We start from the raw sequence: 23,771 nt of genomic DNA, 5'->3' as shown, positions 1-23,771 counted from the left end.
ATCAGATGGCTGTTACCATTAAAAAAAATCAATTTTTAAAATCACTCCCCAACCTCTGAGTGAACAGCTATCGCACGCAACTTCGATTGAAATCCCCTCTGTTCATTTTCAAACTCAGATTTCAATTTTTATAGCGTCAACTGATTGATCAGACACCTTAACTACAACTACCGGCATGCCTTTCACTTGACGAGCGCTGTTTCCAAATTCCTAAAGAAAGCGAATGACTTGTTATGTTGTTTGAATATATTTACGATAAACGGTAATAAATCACCAGGTTAAATTTTCTTGCACGTTCTTATTTCGAGTGCTTCTTAAAGAGGGGGAGGGCGTATAACGTGACGGGACTACAGATCCCGGCAGGCTCTGGGTCCGCCGCACGTGCGCATATCGAGGGGACGGCTGTGATCCGGAAGTGGTCTTCCTACACCTACTATTTTCCGGCTGGTGCAAGATGGCTGAGCCTTTAGGTGAGGAGTATCCGACTGAAATCCACGAGTTCCTGGTGGGCTTCGAGGAGTCCCTGAAATCCGCCGACGGGACACTGAAGACGTTGATGTCGGTGCCCCGGAGTGAGCTGCTGCAGAAGGTGAGCCGAGAGATTGTTCCTTCAGGATGTGGACAGAAGTCACTGACCGCCCTCCAGTGGAATCACTCCTTCGCTGTAGTGCGGTGACTGGAACGGCACGCTCTACTCCAGCTGTGGCCTAACCAACGGCCTGTTCGCTAAAATAAAACAGAACTGTGGATGCTGGAAATCTGAAACACAAACACAGAGTGCCCGAGAAACTCTCAGAATGTCTGGCAGCATCCGAGTGGAGGCAGATCAAACGTTTCGAGTCCGGTGACCCATCTCGCCTGCAGTTAGGCCACAGTTGGAGTATAGAACCCCTGCAGTGCAGAAGCAGGCCATTTAGCCCACCGAGTCCAGACTTGACCGTGTGAAGAACGTCCCGCCCTCCCAGCGCACCACCCTGCCCCTGTAACCGTATATTCCCCATGGCGAACCCACTTAGCTTGCACATCCCTGGACTCTATGGGGCATTCTTCGTGGCCACTTCACCTAACCCACACATCTTTGGACTGTGGGAGGAAACCCACGCAGACAAGGGGAGCATGTGCTGACTCCACACAGTCACCTGAGGGTGGAATCAAACCCTGGTCCCTGGCACTGAGGCAGCTGCTGACCAGTAAGCCAGCATGCTGCCCACAAGTTCTGTGTGCAATTCCAGTCACCACTCTAGAGGAAAAATCAATAAAATGTGGAGCTGGAGGAGCACAGCAGGCTAGACAGTATTCAAGAAGCAGGAAAGTCAACATTTAGGGTTGGGACTCTTCATCAGGACTTAAGAGGGGGAAGGGTGCTCAGAAATAAATAGGGGAGTGGGGCTAGGGGAAGTTAGGTGCAATAGTGATAGGTGAGTGCAGGTTGGGAATAGTGGGGATACGTCAGTGGGATGGGGGTTGGATAGGTGGGAGAGAAGATGGACAGGTTGTCAGGTTGAGGAGGCAAGGATGAGAGGGAGGGCTGAATATGGGATGAGGCTGGGGGTGGGAGATTTTGAAGCTGGTGAAATGTAGGTTGCGTCCTTAGTCGTCCAGCACCAGTTAAATTTTTGAGCCTTAGTGGAATGCTTTTGCATTTGGTGAGAATGACCCAGGAAAATTTTATCTCTGTGGGGTTGAAACAGGTATTCAAGGCATTTGGTAATATACCGTTGCTGAAAAAGGACTCATTGAAACCTATTTAGAGCATGAGACCCCAGACCATTCTGCAAGGCATTTATATTGTTTGATTTTGATTTGTTGCCATATGCATTTTGTTACAAATACAGTGAAATGTGTTGTACAGCGTTGCCACTCTCTGGTGCCTTCCTAAGATATAGAAAATAACGCACAGAATTTAAAGGCAGAAACCAAAGAAAGCCACCATGAGTCTGTGCTGGGCTGACCTCTTGTCGTTCTCCTCCCTTCTTTCACCTAACCCTGCACATTCTTCTTTAAAATGAAAAGTTTTAATAGTCTTTTTGGAATGCACTGAGAACCGACCTTCACCACACTGAAATTCAGGTCGTAACTGTGCTCCTTGGAAAAGCATATTTTCAAGTCACCTTTGCTTCTTTTGCAGATGACTTTTTAAATCTGTGCTGTCTGGATTTCAACCTGTTTGTTAGTCAGTACAATTTCTTCCCGTTTACCGTAGCCAGGCACCTCAGGTTTTGAAAAACTTCTGTCAAATCTCCTCTGAGCTGTCTCCCCAAGGAAAATAGTCCCAGTTATCCCTCTTACTGGGCACCATGCACTAGGATGCACTTCACTGGAATGATTTTAGGGGTGCGTTGGCTGTGGTTCAGTAGGTGGCAATCTCACTTCTGGTTCAAGTGCCACCTCAGACTCTGAGCACAAAAGTAGCTATTCAGCCATGTCCTATGCGAAGGGGTAACAGAGTAGCACCACCAAAGAGGCTGGATATTATCCTGGGCAAATCACCAAACTGATTGTCCTGCGTGTTGACCGCATCTCCAGCTTAATCTACAGGAAAATTGCCATTTTGAACTTTTATTTCTCAAACGTTAACAGGGATTTGGAGGCATACTCCGAGCATACTGGGCACAAAGCCCATAATGTTGGTGGATTTGGTACATGCCGTGCAGCATTGGCTCGGCTCCTCCATGGCTTCGGTGATTGGACTGTCAGCCTCACTGAAACAATGCAGTACAGAGGGCATAACGCGCTGGCTGAGGGGCTGTCCTTCAGATATAAGGCACTAAATTGAAGGCCTGTCTGCCTGTTCAGATGTAGAAGATCGCAGGGCATTATCATAAAAGGAGCAAAGAAATTGTTTGAGGTAGTAGGAACTGCAGATGCTGGAGAATCTGAGATAACAAGGTGCAGAGCTGGATGAACACAGCAGGCCAAACAGCATCAGAGGATCAGGAAAGCTGACGTTTCGGGCCTAGAAGAAGAAGGGTCTAGGCCTGAAACGTCATCCTTCCTGCTCCACTGATGCTGCTTGGCCTGCTCTGTTCATCCAGCTCTACACTTTGTTATCTCTTTATAGCAAAGAAATTGTCCCTGGTGTCCTGCCCAGAATTATCTATTGGTCAACATTACCAAAACCAATTATCTAGTCACTATCACTTTTCAACCATATTCATATTAAAAGAAAATTAGTGAAATATGAATGTTAGTCTGTGCTGACTCAGCTAAAGTAGGAGACATGATAGCAATAATTTTCCAGATGTTCAAAATCATGACATATGATGTGAAGAGGCTGGTACTTGATGGGGAAGACAAAGCCAGAAGTAACATGACACCAGGTTATAGTCCAACAGGTTTATTTGAAATCACAATTGTGGTTTCGAATAGACCTGCTGAACCATAGTGTAGGTAGAGAGCAACCTGTTAGTGGAAAAACCAGAGGACGTTAACATAAGGTGATTTGCAAAAGAAACAGTGGCGACCTTTGGACTTTTGACACAGTGAGTGGGAAGGATCTGGGATGTGCTACCTGTCCGTATGACAAATTGATAATTATCCAAAGAGGAAAGGTTTGCATTGTTACCAGGTAAAGGCAGGCAGTGGCACCAGGTAAATCACTTGCAGAGCTGATGGGAGAGGACCATCCTCTTTCTCTACAACCATTTCCAATTCTTTGTTATTTTGAAAGGCACCCATGTTGATATGATTCTGCACTTACACATTGGCCATCCCTTCCGGTTATGGTCAATTTCCTTCCCTAAAGGACATTGAGGTGATCAGCCTACAGAAGTCCTGAATGAAATTTAGCTGGATGTTTAGCAGGAGAATTTAACACCAAAGAAAGATTGAATGGGCTGGAATTTTTTTTTGGAATAGTGAAGATTGGAGGTTCAGTCGAGGTATATGTGGATTTTCAGTATCCAGAGTACTTATGCATCTGGGTTATCACAAAAGCAATTTAAAGTACTCCAAAACCTTAGATACTTAAAGTAAATTTTGGAAGAACTGAGGGGTATTGAACAATTCCTGTGTCCAAAAATTAGTTGGCCTGAAACTTTCTGACTGAAAGCATGGTACGGGTAGAAACTCATAGCATTTTACAGTTATTTTTAAAATACAACTGAGGTACCATGGTGCACAGAACTACAGGTCAGGATCAGGAAGGAATGTTTAAGCTAGATAGCTTTGTGACTGCCTCCTACTGTGTAAATGTTTCTTTGGTTGAATTGAAGTAGATCGGATTTTATGACAATCTCATAATTACTTGCTTGTCACGACTGATATCAGCTTTTAATTCTAAACTCAATTTAATTCACTGCTTTCAGTTTTAATTTAGCAAACATTAAAAACAAAAAGGCTATCTATTTAATACATCACTCCTAAACTAAATATGAAGTCTCACGGCTGTTCCCTTTCACATATTTGATAAAAGGTGAAGTTAACTTACTTCAATAGATTATTATAATCTTAATGAGGGCCCTTGTGTTGCAGGGTGGTGACTCTACCTCTGGACCAGGAGGCCTGTGTTCAAGTTCCACCTGCTCCAGAGTTGTCATGACATCTCTAAATACGTTTTCAGATCAACCTGTTCAGTCATCCCAGTGTTTAGTTTATGATCGGTGATCTCCATTATGGCAAATCTGCAGGTTTTTGTTTTGGATGGGTTTAATATTTTAAAGTTGATTGTAGGCCTGTGTAAAGGAAAGAATTCTTAGCTGACTGTCAGCTTTATTGTAGTTGAATTCCTGAGCGTTTGTTTATCAGGTGAACTTTTAAAGTGGTCATGTACCTCGGGTGCCTAATGTCCCAAAGCTGAGACTAGTTCATTGACTGGAAGTTGTTCTTCTAATGGTTCTTGGTGGAACTAAGTGCAAAAAAACAGGTTTTAATTGATTTTTAAAGCAGACAATACAATGCTACCTCACCATGTCACTCTTCACACGTTCAGTGTATTTTCCAAGTGAGTAAGTAGTGGTGAAAGTAAAAAAGGCTGGCAATCTCAGCATGCCTGCTGTGATCTCCAGCACTTTTCGTTTTCAGTTCAAATTCCAGCATCTGAAGTAATTTGCTCTTGAGGATGTAGTGGTCATGTTAATTACACATCCTGTGTTGATTAACACACCCTGATGATTTGTAATACTGTCTCTGTTTTTAGAATGATTCATTCGATCTGATTATACTATTTTGTTTGGTTTCACTGAAGGCCATTGATCAGTCCTGAATGTTTTTGTTCCTGCTTCAGATGTGGCAGTATTTCTAATCTTTGCAAAGTCAAGTGACCTTGCATCACTAGGTCTTTTTGTTCAGTCTTTTGAAACATAAAACTAGTTTGATTTAATAGGACATGGGTGATATTGGACATAACCCAATGCAAGTTTTTTGAAATATTTGAAAAAAATTGCACCTATGTAATGCAATATTTTTGGGGCAGCACGGTGGATCAACGGTTAGCACAGTTGCCTCATAGCACCAGACTCTCAGATTCAATTCACCCTCGGGTGACTGTCTATGTAGAGTTTGCATGTTATCCTCATGTCTGCATTGGTTTCCTCCAAATGCACCAGTTTCCTCCCACAGTCCAAAGACTTGCACGTTAGGTGGATTAGCCGTGGGAAATACAAGGATGGGGTGGCTGGATCTGGGTGGGATAGTATTTAAACGCTCAAGTGTTGACCAGATGGGCTGATTCGCCTGCTTTCATAATGTAGGGATTCTATGATTCTAATGCCTTGAATGTAATGAAATGTTCAAAAGTGCTATGGATGGATATTTATAAAACAACATTTGATGTTGAATGTAAGGAAGTTAGACCAGATGACCAAAAGCTTGGATAGAGCAGCAGGGTTTAAGACAGAAAATGAGGCGAAGAGATGTTGGGAGGGAACTCCAGTGCTTGGGGCCTAAACAGTTGAAAGTGTGGCCACTGCTAGTTAAGTCACTAACTTCAGTTGCTTTTTAGTGCCCAGAGAGTTATGCGTTTGAATGAGATGACGAGAAGATAGGGAGGGATTTGATAATGGGATTCACCAGGATGTTGCCTGGGATGGAGAGTTTTAGTTGTGAAGAGAGGCTGAATGAGCTGGGGTTGTTTTCTTTGGAGCGGAGAGGGTTGTTGGGGGTGGACCTGATAGAGAGGTATAAGATTATGATGGGCATAGACAAGGTGGATAGAAAGCAGCTGTTTCCCTTAGCTGAAGGTTCAGTAACAAAGGACCACACCTTTAAGTTGCAAGGGAGGAGGTTTGAGGAAAATTTATTTTTTACGCAGAGTATGGTAGTAGAATTCCCTGCCTGTGATAATAGCTGAGGTGGGTAACCTAACAGCCTTTAAAAAGTACTTTAATGAGCACATAAGTTGTCATAACAGCATTAAAGGCTTTGGGCCCCAGTGTTGGAAAGTAGGACTGGTGTAGATTTACTGTAGTTTTGGGGGACAGACTCAATGGGTCAAAAGGCCTCTTCTAAATTGTATGATTCCATGAGAACTTTAAAATAAAGATCTTACTTCACTGTGAGCCACTGTAGATCAGCAAACCAAGGGGCTAACTGGGGAATAGGACTTGCTGCAATTTAGGATTGGGCAAGCAGAATTTTGAATGACCTCCCAGTTAATGGAGGGGAGAATGTGGAATACCAGCTAGGAGTGTATTGGAGTAGGCAGGTCTTGTGCTAATAGAATATGGGTGGGGCTTTCCACAGCAGACAGGGATACGGTCGAGTCACGTTACGTATGTGGGAGGTGGTGGTCTTGGTGCATATGAAGTTCCTTTTTAGGATTCAAATGATTCATCGTGGTAGTGGGCAAACGGTCTTAATCTCAGTTGCCAAAGAGTACAACTGAGGCAATGGTCTGGCAACAAAGTGGTTCTGAGTATTTAAATGGCAATTTCTCATCTAGCACTGGATATCAGACAAGCAGTCTGCTAATTTCATGATAGTAGAGAAGTCAAGAGAGGTAGCAGTAAGGTAGAGCTGAGTGTCACCAATATATGTGTGAAATTAATGTCATGCTTTCAGATGTTGCCCTGAAGGAAAGCACATTGATGAAAAATTATCAACGGTGAGGAATATGCAAAAGTAATTTTTTTTTGAAGGGCAGCAGAGGTAGCAGTATGAAAATTATAAAGTCAAACCATGACAAGTCATTGCCTTGTGGCAAGTGGATAAGAATGGAACTGAGAGAGCAGTTCCACCCTGAGCTGGACATCAGCAGAAAGGTATTGGAGGAGCATGGTGTAGCCAAAGGTCCAAGACAGGATGAGAAGGACAAGTTTTCCTTTTTCACAGTCACTTTGAATATCATTTGTGACTTTGATAAGAGCTGTCTAGCTTTTCGCTCGGAGGGCACGTACTTAAAGTTTTAAAAAAAAACTCTCACTATGATAAAATAATAAATTTTGTGGTAATGGAAATTGCTGAGTATTTTATGCAACCTTGGAGAGATGATACGGTTGATGTATCGGTTAAAAGTTCTGCTCATAAAATGGCACTCAATAACGCTTAATGAAAAAAATAAAATTATTGCTGGTTTTGTAATTCAAGTTCAGCTCTTATCCTGATGTATCAGCATTTGGCTAGGTTTCTTTGTCTTTTAATAAATGTGCATATATTTTTCTAGGACATTGCCTCAATTTTTCATATGACCCAGAATTTACTACACTGCTTTTGAGTGCATTCAGTGCAATCACTAGAAGATTCCAAGATTTGTTGTTTTTGGGTTGAGCTTGCAAATACTGAAGTAGAGTTGTCGCCAAGTTCTTATGCTGAACCAAAAATATTAACTAACTCAAGCTGAGAAAATAGTTCAGAATAGATAAATGCCTGTCATAATGCGAGAAACATTTCAGTGTGTTTGCAGTTTCATCATAGACAATTTATGACTTGCTACAGGTTCCGTAAACATCTCTGTGCAAGATAAGCTCCAGTGTCTTAACTCTGAAATGTGGCTGGAGTCTGTAGCGTTATTGTGGTTTTCGCTGAGCACACTGCAATTTTATTTTTCTGAAGAGATTATCTTTCTCCAGCCAAGTTCTTGTGAAGTTGGCAGCTGTCACTTACAATTGTGTTCTATCATTTGCTGCCCCCACTGGAGATTTAGAATCAAATCTGGCTTTGTTCTCCCTTTTAATAAAACCTGTTCCCTGTTTTGTTTCCATCAAAATAAGGGTCAGGATTCTGACTTAATTGAGGTGCACAAAAGAAGACCACAGATTATCTGCAGTACATAAGGGTAATTCTGGCTGGTGGTACATTTGATATCATTTTTGTGTGCTGGCTTTGTGAGTATTTCTTTGCAACGGTAAGGTAGCCATTTAAAAACTAAACTATGCCACATACTTCTAGAGAATTTAGCTTAATTTCTTTTACATGAAATCCTTGTATTTAAAAGCTCCTTCAAATATCTTGACAATTGTTTCCCCCCTGGTCTTAAGATGCCAGGTGAAAGTCTTGTATTGGTGGTCATGGCACCTGGAGTCAGGTGCCAATTAGCAGAATGCATTGAAAGCTGGCTTGAAATTTTAACATGAGCAGAAGTAGGCCATTCAACCCCTCAAACTTACTACCTGTGTAGCACTAAATTTAACAGCTGTGACTCCAACCAGTCCACCAACGAGACATCTGGAGGTAACCCCACCATAGTCAGGCAGATGCTTACCTTGCTAAATTGTCAGACTGTTACTGCATGAACAGACATTTCCTCCAGTTAAATAAAGGGAAGACTGATGTCATTACTGTCAGTCCCAGCTCTGGACTCTGTTCCCCAGCTATTTGAAACTCATCCTCTCTCCTTGGTAACAGTCTGGGATGGAGCCTGTCTGTTTGTAACTTTGGCGTATTTAATCCTAAACTGAACCACATTCATACCATAGTTAAGCACATCTCTGTCCACCCCCCCCCCCCTAACATGGCCTGCTCTCTCTCACCTGCATTCATGTCTTTGTATCTAAACTCAACTATTCTCAAGTATGCTTGGCTATTTTCCCAGTCTCTACTGGATTAAGAGTGTTAATGACAAGGGTATAAATTAGGGTAATGAATTAAACATTTGCAATTGACAGGCAGGCTTGGAAAGTGTTTAATTCAGATGGAGTAGCTTGAACGTAACTTGAATGTCTTGCCTTTCTCCCAATGTTCATTGTTTCCCTCTTAATTCACAATGGCCTAGTGGTATTATCGCTGGACTGTTAATCCACAGACCTAGATATGGGGACCTAGGTTCGAATCCTGCCACGGCTGATGGTGGAATTTGCGTTCAGTAAAAAATATCTGGAATTAAGGATCTAATGATGACCATGAATCCATTGCTGATTGTCAGAAAAACCCATCTGGTTCATTAATGCCCTTTAGGGAAGGAAACTAGCATCCTTACCTGGTCTGGCCTACATGTGACTCTAGACCCATAGCAATGTGGTTGACTCTAAACTGCTCTCTGGTCAATTAGAGTGGGCAATAAATGCTGCCTGGTCAGCAACACCTTCATACCATGAATGAATAAAGGATAGAGTTCAAAGCATTTGAAACTGTTACTGGCGCCATAAAAGTTTAGCTTTACACAAGCTACAGATTTATTAAATAACTTCGTGCTCCACGCATTCAATCCATATATTTGACTGGATTTTGAGATAATTTGAGAGTCAGTAATAGATGCTGTGTTAATTTGATTCAACATTTTTCTTTTATTTGTCCATGGGATGTTAACTTTGACAAGGCCAGCATTTATTGCTTGTCCCTAATTGCCGTTGGTGGTGAGTTGCCTTCAATAACTGCCGCAGTGCATGTTGGTGTACCACAGTGCTGTTATGGAGAACATTGCAGGGTTTTGAACTGGAAGCAATGGTGATGTTGTTCTCGGGCAGATTGATGCATTGCTGGCAGGGAATCTTGCAAGGGTCGGTATAGCCATGCATCTGATGCCCTTGTTCTTCTGCATTGCAAGATTGCAGATTTCGAAGGTTCTTGCTGCCAGAGTAGTTTTGTTCATTATCCAACCATAGCTTTACACACTACAGAAGGGCATGGACATATCCAAGAAAATGTAGAACCTGTATTATTGTAAACTAGAAATACATTTTTGAAAATCAGTTGTTGTTTTGAATCAAGCAAATAAGTTCTCTTTGCTACAGTTGAATTCTCCTGCTCAAATGAGCTCTGTTTCCATGAATTGATTGATTGCTTTCTAAGTGTAAAACATAGCTTCAGTATAAAATGACAATTTTTTCTCTCTCCGTGTGTGTGTGTGGGGTGTGTGGATTATAGGGGGATGGGTCTGGGTAAGGGCGGTGTGGACTTGGCGGGCTGAAGGGCCTGTTTCCACACTGCAGGGTTTCTAATCCAATCTCTCTCTCTTCCAGCTGGGCCCTCTTGAGCAAGCCAAGCTGGATTTGGCCTCTGCTTATGCATTGAATTCAATGTTTTGGAGTAAGTATTACTGATCTCTTTTATGGCTGGTGAATACTAATTTTGTTTTCTGGAGACATGTTGCAATAACTTGTTTCCTTCTTTGCTTCTTAGTATATCTGATCACACAAGGAATCAACCCCAAAGAGCATGCTGTCAAACAGGAATTGGTAAGTAAGCAGCAATAGCTTGTCTGTGGTCACCATTTGGGTCATTGTGAATCATCAGAAAAATCTCCCTCTACCCCTCCTACATCTCTGACCTTAAGACTCTTAGCCTCTCTATTCCAAGCTTCAAAACTGTACAGTAGATAGACTTTCTTATTATTACAGCTTTCCAGCATCTGCTTTTTCAACAGAATGAGTTGAGTCAAGGACTCATTTAGTTTCTGCTGTCATGTGATGTCATAGAAAATTACATCTTTTGAAAAGCATTCCTTGAGTGTTTCTAATAATATAGCTAATTACATTAATACATTAAGCATAACTTTGGACTGTTTTCAATGTGCTACATTTGAACCAGGAGCAGCAGTCGTCCACAACCCTGCTCCACCATTCAATGTGATCATGGCTCACCTGATTGTGTCCCAGCTCCATTTTCTAGCCAAATCCAATTACATTTTCCTTCATTATTGATACTTTCAACCTTACTTTCATATCAAATGTGCAGAAGATTTGTAGCCTGTTTGTTCCAGTTGTGAAATTTGCAATAATTTATGGTCTGACACGGAGTCATAAGATGAACGGACCGTATTTCTGAACATTTAATATAGATTTCTTTTGTACATATTAACATCTGATGTGTGTGTGTGTGTATTGTGACATTTATCACTGTTTTATGCCTTGTACAGAGGTCAGGAAAGAAATGTGATTATTTTAACAGCTTAGAATGATCTAAGTGCCTCTTATTGAATTTGATATAAATCCCATTTCAGCATCATGAGCTGCCTTGGTGTGGGAGTTGTGATTACATACTGGATTGATAACGTTTTATTGCTTAGATTCTTAACATCTTGTAATAGCAAGAAAAGTTCTAAGCAAGTCATTGTGCATTTGTGAAGGGACATAAAAGTTAATCTAGCACATACTCCCTTTATTTGATTGAGAAATCTCAGCTTTACATAAATAACTTGGATGGTACCAGGCCATGTGGCTACAGTGATGCACGTGGGTTGGAGCCAGATTGGAATAAAAAGTAAACTTCACTCCCCAAAGCGTGAAGTTATGGGAGGGAGTACAACTAATCTGAAAATGCGATCCTAAGAAAAATGTCTTGTAGCATGCTTTGAATATTACATTTTGGAAAATATTTTAATAGTTCATTGGCCAATATTATTGTTTATAGCCAGGGGATTGTTTCTGTATTTCTGTGAGTCCCTTAAATTTAGTTATCTTCAAATGTCTAATGGAGAAGATGTAAAATAAAGATTGCATCTCCCTGGATATTTCACATGATGTTCCCAGTCAGAGATAACTAGTCAAATCGTTTTTACCTTTGTGCTCTCTGATCTTTGTGACTGGCTTTTGCATCTCGCTAGAATGACTGACCCCTAACAATCGGCTTTCAGATAAGGAGAGTGACATTGTGTCACCCTAGATATGCTGTCAAACTTGATATCTGTGCAGTGAACAGAAAATTTAATGTCATGGTGACTAGACTGGGAACCAAGTCAAGAACTGACTGCTTCTCCCAGTTTTTCAATCTGTCTGTATGTTTCTGCTGTAATATAACTTTAAGCGCTATTCTTTTTGAAGATGGAGTAAGCTACCTTGTTGGAAGTTAAACAGTAAAATGGAAAATAAGGGTGGGGGACAAATGGGATTAATCATACATTTTATGTGGTGCCTTTCTGTGTTTCAGATGTCATAAAGTGTTTTACAACCAATGAATGCTTTTGAAGTTTAATTGCTATTCTAATGTGGGGAAATTAGAGCGATTTAATCTGTGTTGCAAGCCCCACTGGAATAATGAAATAAAACAGATTATGTAGTTTTAAAGGAACATCGTTGGTCAGGAAACTGAAAAACTTACTTGCTTCTTAGAGTAATGTATAGAGTGGTGTATCTACCTTTTTAGATTAAGGGGTTGATGGACCAAATGGCCTAATTTAACTCCCATATCTTACAGTCATCCTTCATCAGATGTGAAATCACTGGCCAGCAGTTGTTGTCCATCACGAATTGCTCATGAGCTGAGTAGCTTGCCCCATTTCAGAGGGCGATTAAGATTCAATCACATTGTTGTTTATCTGGAATCACATATAGGCCAGACCAAGTAGGGGGTAGTGGATTTCCTTCCTCAATCAATATTAGTGAACTGGATGGGTTTCTATGCCCGTTGATAGCTTTGTGATCACCATGACTGACTAGTTTTTTAATTCCAGATTTTATTAGTTGAATATAAATTCCAACAATTGCTGTGGTGGCATTTGAACCTTTATCCCCCAACCTTTTAACCTGGGCCTTTAGATTACAAATGGAGTGATGTTACCACTATCTATCTTATTGAGCAGATGGGGTCATCTTTTATTGGTTTAGTTTGAGAGGTAGCGCATCTAACAACAGTGTGGCACTCACCCCATGCAGCATGAATGTGGGACAAGTGTTGACTTAGTCTTGATCTGTGTGCTCATATTTCTAGTAGAGTTTGAACCCACAGTTTTCTGAATTTAGTTGAGGCAAGAGCTGATCTGAATCCAGTACTTAAAGCAATATAGTTTTCAAAACCTTTATTCTCATCGTCTGTCCGTACTGATTAGGCTCACCTGAAAATTGGATTGCTTTCTCCAAATATACAATTTGATGTTCTGAAACAGTTTTGTATATTTTTTTTTATTTCCTATTAGGGCTGTTATTTAGTGTGTTTTGTGGCCACAGAACTAAACACTAGCATCAGTAGTTAGACAGAGATTTTAAGCTCAAGTTGAGATATTGTTTGAACTGCTCCACACCTGCAGCCTAGATGGTCATGCAGCCCCTACTGATATCAAAATAGAAAGCACTGGAAAAGCTCACCAGGTCTGGCAGCATCTTTAGACAGAACAACCAGCTTTCACATTTTGAGTTTTGTGAACCTGCTGGTATTGGATGGTTGCTAATTGCTCTTGGCCAGTCTAAAAACACTGTCACCATTTGCGGATCAACACAGGTGGACAAGCAAAGAGGTCGATGATGAGAGAATGGTTTGTAGGTAATGTTTTCTCCTTCCAGTCCTCCTGCCGCAGATCCTCAGTTTTTATTCTTCATTGTGGACCGTTTACCCACATAGGATGGGTGAGGGAAACAAGCTGCTCTTAGATTGAGTAGGTAATTGAATAAAGGCAGTAATGGGTTGACATGGACCTTGTCCAATAGTTTAAAAACCAAAAGAACTGTGAATGCTGTAAATCAGGAGCAAAAACAAAGTTGCTGGAAAAGCTCAGCAGGTCTGGCAGCATTTGTGAAGGAGAAAGCAGTTAATGTTTGGGGACAGGTGACCCTTCCTTACAGCCGGCAGTTTTTTCCAGAAGCTTGCCTATTTGCAGTTGCTCCTTCTGATGCAGAGAGGGGCAATGGTGCTCAGGATTGGGAGTTGGTCTGGTCACAGAATGTCTGTGATGGAGCCATGAATGTGACATGAAAGCTAGAGAAATTTGAGTCTATAATTTTTGTTCTTGCCAACAAATGTATGATTCTAACTTTGTCAGTTTAGGTAGTGAACTCTAGTGAAGACTGGACAGCAATGGCATCGATGTGGACTTCACAAGCTTCAAAATCTCCCTTCCCCCAACCGCATCCCAAAACCAGCCCAACTTATCCCCACCTCGCAAACCTATCCTTCCTTACACCTGTCCCCCACCCCCACCCCCCTCATCCTGAACCCTTGATCTATCTGTCCTCCCCTGGACTGACTATCCCCTCCCTAACTCCCCACCTACACTCACCTTTACTGTCTCCATCCCCGCCTCTTAGACCTGTCTGTCTCCTCTCCACCTATCTTCTCTTTTATCCATCTTCTATCCACCCCCCCCCCCCCCCCCCCCACCTCCCCATTTATTTCAGAATCCCCTTCCCCGCCCCCATTTCTGAAGAAGGGTCTAGGCCTGAAACATCAGCTTTCCTGCTCTTCTGATTCTGCTTGGCCTGTTGTATTCATCCAGGCTTACACCTTGTTATCTCACCATCTCTTGCCAGCTTTTCAGTTCAATAAGTCCGATTCTTATCCAACTTGTGAAGTCAGCAGTTTTCAGTGAGATTTATCCAAGAAAATCAAGGCTAGTACTTAATTTTTAATTTTTTTTTAAAAATTGGAAATTCTGTACAGCACAACCTAATAATTTTTTAGCAGCTTTTTGTTTGCTGTGATTTCTTATGGTAAACAGCATTTTTCTGTTCTTTGAGGTCTGGGTGCCATGGCGGGGCCAGTGCTTGTTGTCCATCACAAATTTCAACTGAATTAAGTGGTTTGCTCAGCCATTTCAGAGGGCAATTAAAAGTCAACCACATTACTGTGGGTCTGGAGTCACAGGCAGGCCAGATCATATAAGGATGTCAGATTTCCTTCCCTAGAACACAAGTGAGCAAGATGGGTTTTTACAACATTCCACCATGGTTTCAAGGTCACCATGTCTGAGACTAGCTTTTAATTCTGACTTATTAAATTCAAATTGCACCCTTCTAGGATTTGACCCTGTTTCCCCAGAGCACTAACTTGGGTCTCTGGATTACTATTACAGTAAAATTATCACTCTGCCACCATACCATTCTAAATTATGGAGAAGAAGTAAGTATCAGTAAGGAGCTAGGTGTTATTAATACTACGTTGTTTTTTAAAGTAACAAACCACTTTACTAGGATGTTGCCTGGTATGGAGGGAAGGTCTTACGAGGAAAGGCTGACGGACTTGAGGCTGTTTTCATTAGAGAGAAGAAGGTTGAGAGGTGACTTAATTGAGACACATAAGATAATCAGAGGGTTAGATCGGGTGGATAGGGAGAGCCTTTTTCCTAGGATGGTGATGGCGAGCACCAGGGGGCATAGCTTTAAATTGAGCGGTGAAAGATATAGGAAAGATGTCAGAGGTAGTTTCTTTACTCAGTAAGGGAATGGAACGCTTTGCCTGCAATGGTAGTAGATTTGCCAATTTTAAGTACATTTAAGTCGTCATTGGACAAGCATGTGGACGTACATGGAATAGTGTAGGTTAGATGGGCTTCAGATTGGTATGGCAGGTCGGCACAACATCAAGGGCCTGTACTGTGCTGTAATGTTCTATGAAAGGAGTAGGTAGTAGTCTTCTCAATCTACCAATCATTGTGTAGGTTGGACCGCATTTGCAAGTGACTGACACTTTAGATCTATGGACAAGTTATTAATGTAACAAAATTCTAAACGTACTTCTTACGTATGAAGAGAAACTGGACTAGATGATGCTGGTGTGTTCAAGTATTCAGCCTTGCAAGAGCAGGATGCCCCTGTCTGCACGAAGCTCTAATGTCAATTTCGTGAGGCTGTGCTGTTCTGCTCGAAGCATCAGCTCTTTGCTGTCAAGAAATGTATGACAATAAGGTGAATGATATGATATTCTTCCAATGCACTTTATTGCTTTAGAAATTCTAGGTATATTGCATATTACATTGGCTTCATATTGATCTGAACGAGATTTTGTTTCTAGTTGCAGCCTGTTAATCTGATACAGATTAAGATTTAGGATGGTGAGGATTAAGGCACCGTCTCTCATTCCTCAGAGTGCACGTTTTTGGTTATTAACCAGGAGCACAGTGACCAGCTCTGTTAGCAATAATGGGATGGTTTGAACTAAAGCTATGGTTTGTGTCTGTGGCCTTTACTTTCTCCATGTAACACCCTGACTCTCTTTCCCCTTGTCAAATGAAGTTCTGAAGTTTGCAGCTGGAGCCATGCTTGTGTTCTGGTTTGAATGCCAATTTTGCTTGTCTAGGCACTGTAAAACTACCAATGCCTTCTGAACTTGCCAAGCAATGACCATAGCTTTAGTTCAAACCATCCAATTATTGCTGACAGCAGGTATCCTGGCACGTGCTGGTCACCGTGCTCCTGTTTAATAAAATCTTGTCAAAAGCAAAATACTGCAGAAGCTGAAAAGTATTTTTTTAATAAAGAAAAGTAGCATGCTAGAAATAGTAGGGCTGGAAGTGCCTGTAGAGTGAGAAGCAGAGGTATCATTGAACAATCCGGAAGAAAGGTTATCGACCTGCAGACCAGCAATAAGTGATCTGTGGTAATCATTTTATTTGTACCTAGACTTCAGAAAGGCAGTTAAGTGTTTGCAGTGGTGGGCTATGGCTTCCTTGAAACATAAGGATTCAGGATATATCTGGAAATTAATTTAAAAAATAATACCTGGGTTGGGTGGCTATATTTGTGAGTTTTGAGTAGAGCTTCAGATCAACATTAGGTCAAACCTTTTGGCTTAAATTCAGGAATTTAAGAATGTAAATCAATGTAAACTAGTCAAATAGGAGCCCTTAAGCCTGACTCCTCATTCCATATGATCATGGCCCAGGCCTCAATTTCTTTCATGCCAGCTCCTCATAGTCCTCACCTTTTTTGAGATTTCAAAAAAATCGTCTACCTCCTCTTGAAATACTTACCATGATCTAGCTTCCACAGATCTCTGGGATAGTGAATTTCAGACATTCATTACCACCTGGGAGAAGAAATTCTTTTGCATCTCAGTTTAAATGAATGACCGCTAACTCTATAGCTATGTTCCCTAGTACAAGATTCCCTTGCTAACAGTAACATCTCAGCAGCATCCCTGTCAAACTTCCTCAGGATTTTGTATGTTTCAATAAAATCCCTTCATTCTTCTGAACTCCAGTGAATAAAAGTACAGCCTTGTTAGCTGTTCTCAATTAGCGAACCTCCTCTTCACTAGGCTGATCTCTCTTCGAACTGGTTCCAATGCCAGTATATCCTTTTTAAAACCTAGCGACCCAAACTGTGCACAGTGTTCCACGTGCAGCCTTACCGACACACAATTGTAACAAGACTTGTCTATTTTTAAACTCCAAACTCCTAGCTAAAATTCCATTTGCCTCCTTAATTACTTGCTGCAGCTCCATGCTAACTGTGTTTAATGCACAAGAACACCCAGACAGCCCTCGGCATTTTTAGATTCTCTCTCCACTTATATAATCTATGTTTTGATTCTTCTTACCAAAGTGCATGACCGTTCACCTTCCTAGATTAAACTCTGTCTGTCAAATTTTTGCCCGCTCAAAAGACCCATTTATACCCCCTTATACATTTCTTACGTCCTCATCAAAATGTGTCTTCCCACCCACTTTTCTATTTTTAGCAAGTTTGGATATATTGCGTTGTTTCCACCTCCAAAGTCACTTACTATAGATAATGAGACGCGAGGGCTGATCTTTATGGTACTCCACAAGTTATGTCTTTCTGACCTGAAAATGGCCCACTGATCTTGAGTATTAACCAGTCCCCAATCCATGATTATATCCAGTATTCTGAGTTCTTGTCTTGTGCAATCCCTGTTACATAGCACCTTTATCAAATGCCATCTTAAAATCCAAAGTACTGGTTCCCCTTTTTTTGGTTAACTTTCTTTGTTATGAGTATGAAACAGAATTATGAAAATTTGGAGCAGTAGATCAAAAAATATCAAATGGATGAACCAGGGTATCTGCTTTAGTAGATGAAGATCAATGCTTATAAGTATGAAGTGTTATATGTAGGAGGAACAAATGCAGTAAACTCCCTTCAGAACAGCATTTGAGACAATGCTACGCCCCAAGGACTACAGTGGTTCAAGAAAGTGGCTTACCACCACCTACCTGAGGGTAGTTAGGGACGGGCAATAAATACTGCTGGCCAGTGGTGCTCGCGCTTCCTTGAATGAAGTTTTTAAAAACAAGTTGTGTATTAATGATGTTGGAAAAGTCACAGAATGTCTGTCTGCTTTCAGGATAGAACACAGTTTTATGGGTTTGCCTTTCTCCTGTTAAATTAATATACAAAAATGGAGCAAGGATATATGTTCAATGTAATGTTTGGGAGTTTTGGATTGATATTTGAAATAATTCATATACACTGTCCAAAAATATGGAGTAGACTAAGTAGTCGAGTTTTTTTAAAAAAAATCACTTATTTAAGAAACTTTGTTAGAAGAGAAAAAGACCATTTTTGGACACGACATCAAATTCAAAAATTCACTTTTGAAAAAAATTTTCATAATGACTGTGTAATTTAAGCCTGCCAGGTGTTTCAAAATTTCAAGGGTTGTCATGAAATGGTTTTCTTTTTTGTCTGTGTTTTGAGTGTGTAGCTCCCTGAGGGTGACGCAGATAAGATAAATAGAACAAGGAAGACTTATAGAATCTGTGGCAGCTTCAGCAATTTGCAGAGTTGTTATTCTTAATTTTCAAGTGAAACTTTGGACCAGTTTGCTCATCTCAGTTTCTTAATTCTTGATGCTCTTTGTAAGATGAAAACCATGCTGTGAATGATTTACTGGTACAACATAAGCCATAATTACTACTTATTCCAGATGCAACTTTCTCACTCCCTCGTATATTTATTTCCTCACTGTAAAGTATCTAGTTCAGCACTTAGGCTGAAAGCTTTTTTGGCATCTGCTATGCTCGTCCTGACCTGTCCAAATGACATTTTCATCTGGTTTTCATCACTTTAAGACAACATGTCTCTTGATGAATATTTCAAATCCTACTTTCTTTTCGTTTCAAAAGAACTGAAGTCAAAACTACAACCAGTCAGCCTGGAATTTAACAATTCCTTTGCTGCTCCAAACGTAATGCTCCAGCATCTATGCAATGAGACAGAACTGCTCCATTTGTGCCTAATGTGTTCAGAAGCTATGCATAACTAATTTATAAATTGTTTTGTTGTAGATTGTCACACTAAAATGTGTACATTTTACTGTTAACAGTTCAGCTTAGCTTAACCTATTATAACGTATCTAGTCAACAATAAATTATGAAGTCTAATTCTTGCTGGTTCAGAAGTTCATTTGAACTCTGTTTCAGCTACAATTATATCTCATCTGTCAAGTTTACCTCAGTCACCACTTGATTTCCTGCCACTTTTTTGATTTGGTCCGTGATGGCTTTGTTTAATATTGTCAACCATGATGGGCTTTTCTTCTGCCTGTGATTTTTGAACTTTGCAGCATTTAATTTCCTCCTGACGGTGGAGGTTGCCCCTGAGCTTGAGGTGGGTGTAGATTTTTGGTGTGTTTGTATCAAAATCAGATTTTGAAATTGCTTTGATCTGAATTGGCCAAATCACTGCTGGATATGGGAGATTTATGGGACTGAGGTAAAGAAACAAAGCAATTTAGTCAGGAATTTACGGAAATGCTGGAGATTGATTTATCATCCAAATCTCACTTTTTTGGTAACTTTTATGCACGTTGTCTTTTCATGGTTCTGGAGCATAAATCTTCATGAAGATATTGGTGGAGGGGTGTGGGAATGTCTGTGCATTTTGTTATTCAAATTGAAATTTGGCCTCCGTTTCTGTTGGCAGTGAATAACTATTCTTACTTCTGGAGTGGAATTTTTAGAAAATACACACAGCTTTGCAGTGTGAAATAATTCCTAGCTCAGAATATTTGCAGAAGACTTGAGCTTGCTCCAAGTGGTTAAATGCTGAAGTATCTTTTTTTTGTAGCTTCTCTTCATGCAGATGACTTGGGGTATTAAGTGCATAGAGTAATGAACAAAAGATGGAAATTAAATTGAAATGGAGGGTTAAGATGATTGTGAAGTGAGCAAAGCTTAAGTGGTTTTATTCTTTGCTTAAAATAATACTTTGAAATGCTTATGGCCTTATTATAACTTAGAATTGGATCAAAATTAAGACCTGACCTGAGAAACTCAAGTGTGCAATGGGTTTCTGTTTTCCTTCTCTTACCACATTGATATTCATGTGGACAATATGTATAAAATTAGATTAGATTTAGTGCAATTGAGACCTTGAAATGGTGTAGACACACTGGAGTTCATTTTAAAATGTATATAATTGAAAGGAAAACACTGCCCAATTCTTACGATATGGGCAATGAATGCCATGCTTGTTCACATGCATAAATCTTCAGAAGGGTGGTTGGATCCATTTGAGTAATCCCTCCTTGAGTCTTCCTTGATCTAACAGCAGTGTCTCCAATCTGGTAAAACACCTTTGTTTTTTCTCTTCTGAATTTTACTGCAGGAGCGGATAAGAACCTACATGAACAAAGTGAAAGAAATAACAGACCATCAGAAGGCGTCGAGACTGGATAAGGGAGTGGCCTCGCGCTTTGTCCGACATGCACTGTGGGAGGCAAAGCCAGAAGGACGGTCAAAAACGCCATCCAAATCCCCCCATCATTGATAATGCAAGAAAGAAAAAAAATCAGCTTTGTCAGAATAAACGAAGAGGAATTTAGAGAACTTTCTCTATCATGCCACTGGGTGTCAGTAATGTTTAACAACATTTAAAGCTGCTTTTTGTTTTTAAAAATCCAAAAAAGAAGCTACATACTAAATCTAAATGGATCAGACTTTATTCTTTGAATTGACAAGAAAGCTGGTCACTGCAGGCATGAGCAATATTGTTCTTCAAGTGTGACAACTCAGAACTTTTTTAATTTAAAGAAACTTAATTTTTTTTTAAAGAACCTATGGAGTTGTTTGGAGTTGATTGCATTTATTAAGGTTATCATTTTGTACTTTTTATAATGGAAGGTTGTTTCCAATATGATATGAGTACTTCAGTACATTCTGTGATGGTTTGATGGACAACCTAGGAAATGTATGCTCTCCCTCTTTAAGTGGTATCACCCTCATCCAACCCCCAACTCTCTTTGTTGGATAAAGAGCCAAATCATTTATGATTTTAGTGAATAAAAGAAACTCCGCAGGTCTGGCAGAATCTGTGGAGAGAGAGATAGAAAAGAATTAATGTTTTGAGAGCTGCGGTTCTGACCACATGTCATGTCACGCTCAAAGGTGATTCTATTCCTCTACGAGGATGGAGCCAACCCTCCTGAGGTTCTCCAGCACTTTTGTTTTCTCACTTCTCCCAAATCCCTTGATTTTATTTTAAACAAACTTTAGCAATTCATATGTGACACATATTTGAACAGTCATCCCCCTCTAGAGCTTGTGATCTGAAAACCTCTTTTTATTTCATTACCAACTCAATTGTTTTAATGTATATGTCCCTTTTTAGGCTGAGACCTGAATTCAAGTCCTAACATCTCATGAGCAAGTTGGTTAGAAACTTCAAGGCATCTCGTATTTTCCTGATGACGGAAATGGCATAGTCAAGTCCTGCATGTTGGGTGAATTTGGTGTTCTGATTTGTACTTTGTAACCAACATCAGACCTCTGGGGTGTTTACATTGGTTTGTTTGAGAAACAACAGGTTCCATTTATAATAGTGGTACTGCTCAAGGGGGTCAGCGGAAGTGACTTGGATTTGCTTGGTGTGCTAGAATGGGGTTGGTCATCACCCAATTGTCTGTTCTAATCTTAAAATCTGCTTTTGTGTCCTCCTTGCTACCAGTAGCCAGCAGCTTGATTTGAGGCCTTCAAAAATGAATTTCTTTACATCAAAACAGGAAGAAGCCATTCAGCCCCTCAAGTCTATTCCTGGCATCCAACAAGATTATGGTCACTAGTCATCTCGGGTTCAAGAATGATTGAGTAAGCAAGCATACTGTTTTTTTTTGTGGGACAGCTATCTTCACTTTTGAGCAAATATGTGATTTCCAACTTTTTCTCTCTTCAATGGCCTGGGAAGAAAAAAATCTGCCCTGTCATCCCCTTTATTCTAATAAACCTCAATTCAGTCACTACTTAGCCTTCTCTTTACAGTGACCACACCCTTATTTGTGTAATCTTTCTTCACGATCCAAGTCTCGATGCTGGTAACGTTTCAGTGAGTTAGCATTCTTTGCAAAATCACTTTCATTTCAAATGTGCAGTGTCCAGAAGTATATTCAGAACTCCAGATAGAATCTAATCAAAGCTTTTTATGTGCATCCCTTTATACTGTAGCCCTTTGGGTATTGAAGTGAATATTCCTTTAATTTTTTTTTTGATTATTTATACTTGACTATAACTTTAATGATTTTGAGGGCACGGACTCAAATCTTTTCAAACCTTTTTTTTCCCAAATTTCAGCAGACTTGGTTTATCTCATTTGGTGCACCAAGAGTTCTGTCCCTTTCTGTAATTTACTTCGGAGAGTTGTACTATGAAATTTCTGTATTTAAACATTAAAGACTTTGACAGGGTAGATGCTAAGATGCTGTTTCCTGCGTTAGAGTGTGGAACTAGAGGCAACTGTCTTAGCTGAAGGGGTCAGCTATTTAGGAATAAGACTGAGAAATTTCTTCATTTAGACATTGCAGATCTTTGAAATTCTCACCTTTTGTAGAGCCATGGGTATTCAGTCATTGAGTGCATTGAAAATGGAGATGGTGCACAGGAATGAAGGGATGATATAAGAAAGTGAAATCCACGTAGAATATTAACTGTTTATATTGAACGGAGGGGCTCACTGGCCGTCTCCAGCTACCAGTTGTTTATGTTCCTATGTAATAGCGTGGCATTTGTTAATTAATATCCTTAAGTATTTCAAAGCTACGTCGTTCAGGCAGGTATTCTGTCAGCACTGTGAGCAATTCAAACTGACTGCACAGCACTGAACTGAAATTGCATCTTGTACATAATGCTATGGGGATACAGCTATTTGTGATTTTGCATCATCCTTAAGAGAGTAGTTTCATTATAGGTAGAAAAATTACTACCCACTTATTTGTTTTTGGCACAAACTACCTTGACGTATAAAGTATTTTGGGGACCAGTTGCAAACATTCATTTGTGGCTGCCTGCATAGCTACTGGTGAATCGATAAATGGACCCTCCAAAACATGAAGAGGCAGAGCCCCTGTGACTAAAACCGTACCTGTCTCCTGCAGGGCGGTCACTTCTTCCAGCTGGAAGAATGCAGCCAACACAGAGGGAGCAGCTCAGGAGCTGAGCATCTGCCACAGCAAACAAATCAAGTACAGGCGACGTCCAACCATTTTAAAAAATGTGACCAATTCATGTCATTGACTACTGGAGAGTTCTTCTTCCAAAAATGTGCTGACTGTAACTTGGAGATTTGAATTTGTAGCGTTGTTATTCAGGAAGGCGCAAAAGGAGACTGTTTGGCCCATCGTCTCTCCAAGTGAGCAGTTTACTTAATACTACTCTCCTGCCACCACTTCATAACCCAGCTCATCTGTTCTATTCTTAGAAAAAAGTTTCAAGTTTAATTCCATTTTGAATGGATTGATTTGAATTTGCCTCAACCACATTCTAGAGCAGTGCTTTCTAGACCCTGACTACTGCTAGG

The 23,771-nt window shown here is 40.5% G+C and overlaps 1 protein-coding gene across 1 annotated transcript; it reads left to right on the top strand.

Moving 5' to 3' along the window:
* The first annotated feature begins 424 nt into the window (after positions 1–424).
* c1d (C1D nuclear receptor corepressor) lies at positions 425–22,664 on the top strand. Its single transcript, XM_048536016.2, has 4 exons — positions 425–589; positions 10,335–10,401; positions 10,495–10,550; positions 20,592–22,664. The coding sequence occupies exons 1-4, from the start codon at positions 455–457 to the stop codon at positions 20,751–20,753; spliced, it is 420 nt and encodes a 139-aa protein (XP_048391973.1). The 5' UTR covers positions 425–454; the 3' UTR covers positions 20,754–22,664.
* Positions 22,665–23,771: the final 1,107 nt, after the last annotated feature.

The sequence above is a fragment of the Stegostoma tigrinum genome, chromosome 9, assembly GCF_030684315.1.
Source record: "Stegostoma tigrinum isolate sSteTig4 chromosome 9, sSteTig4.hap1, whole genome shotgun sequence".
In the NCBI taxonomy this organism is placed as follows: Eukaryota; Metazoa; Chordata; class Chondrichthyes; order Orectolobiformes; family Stegostomatidae; genus Stegostoma; species Stegostoma tigrinum.
Note: the sequence above shows the minus strand (reverse complement) of the source record. Positions and strands in the feature narration are given on the sequence as shown.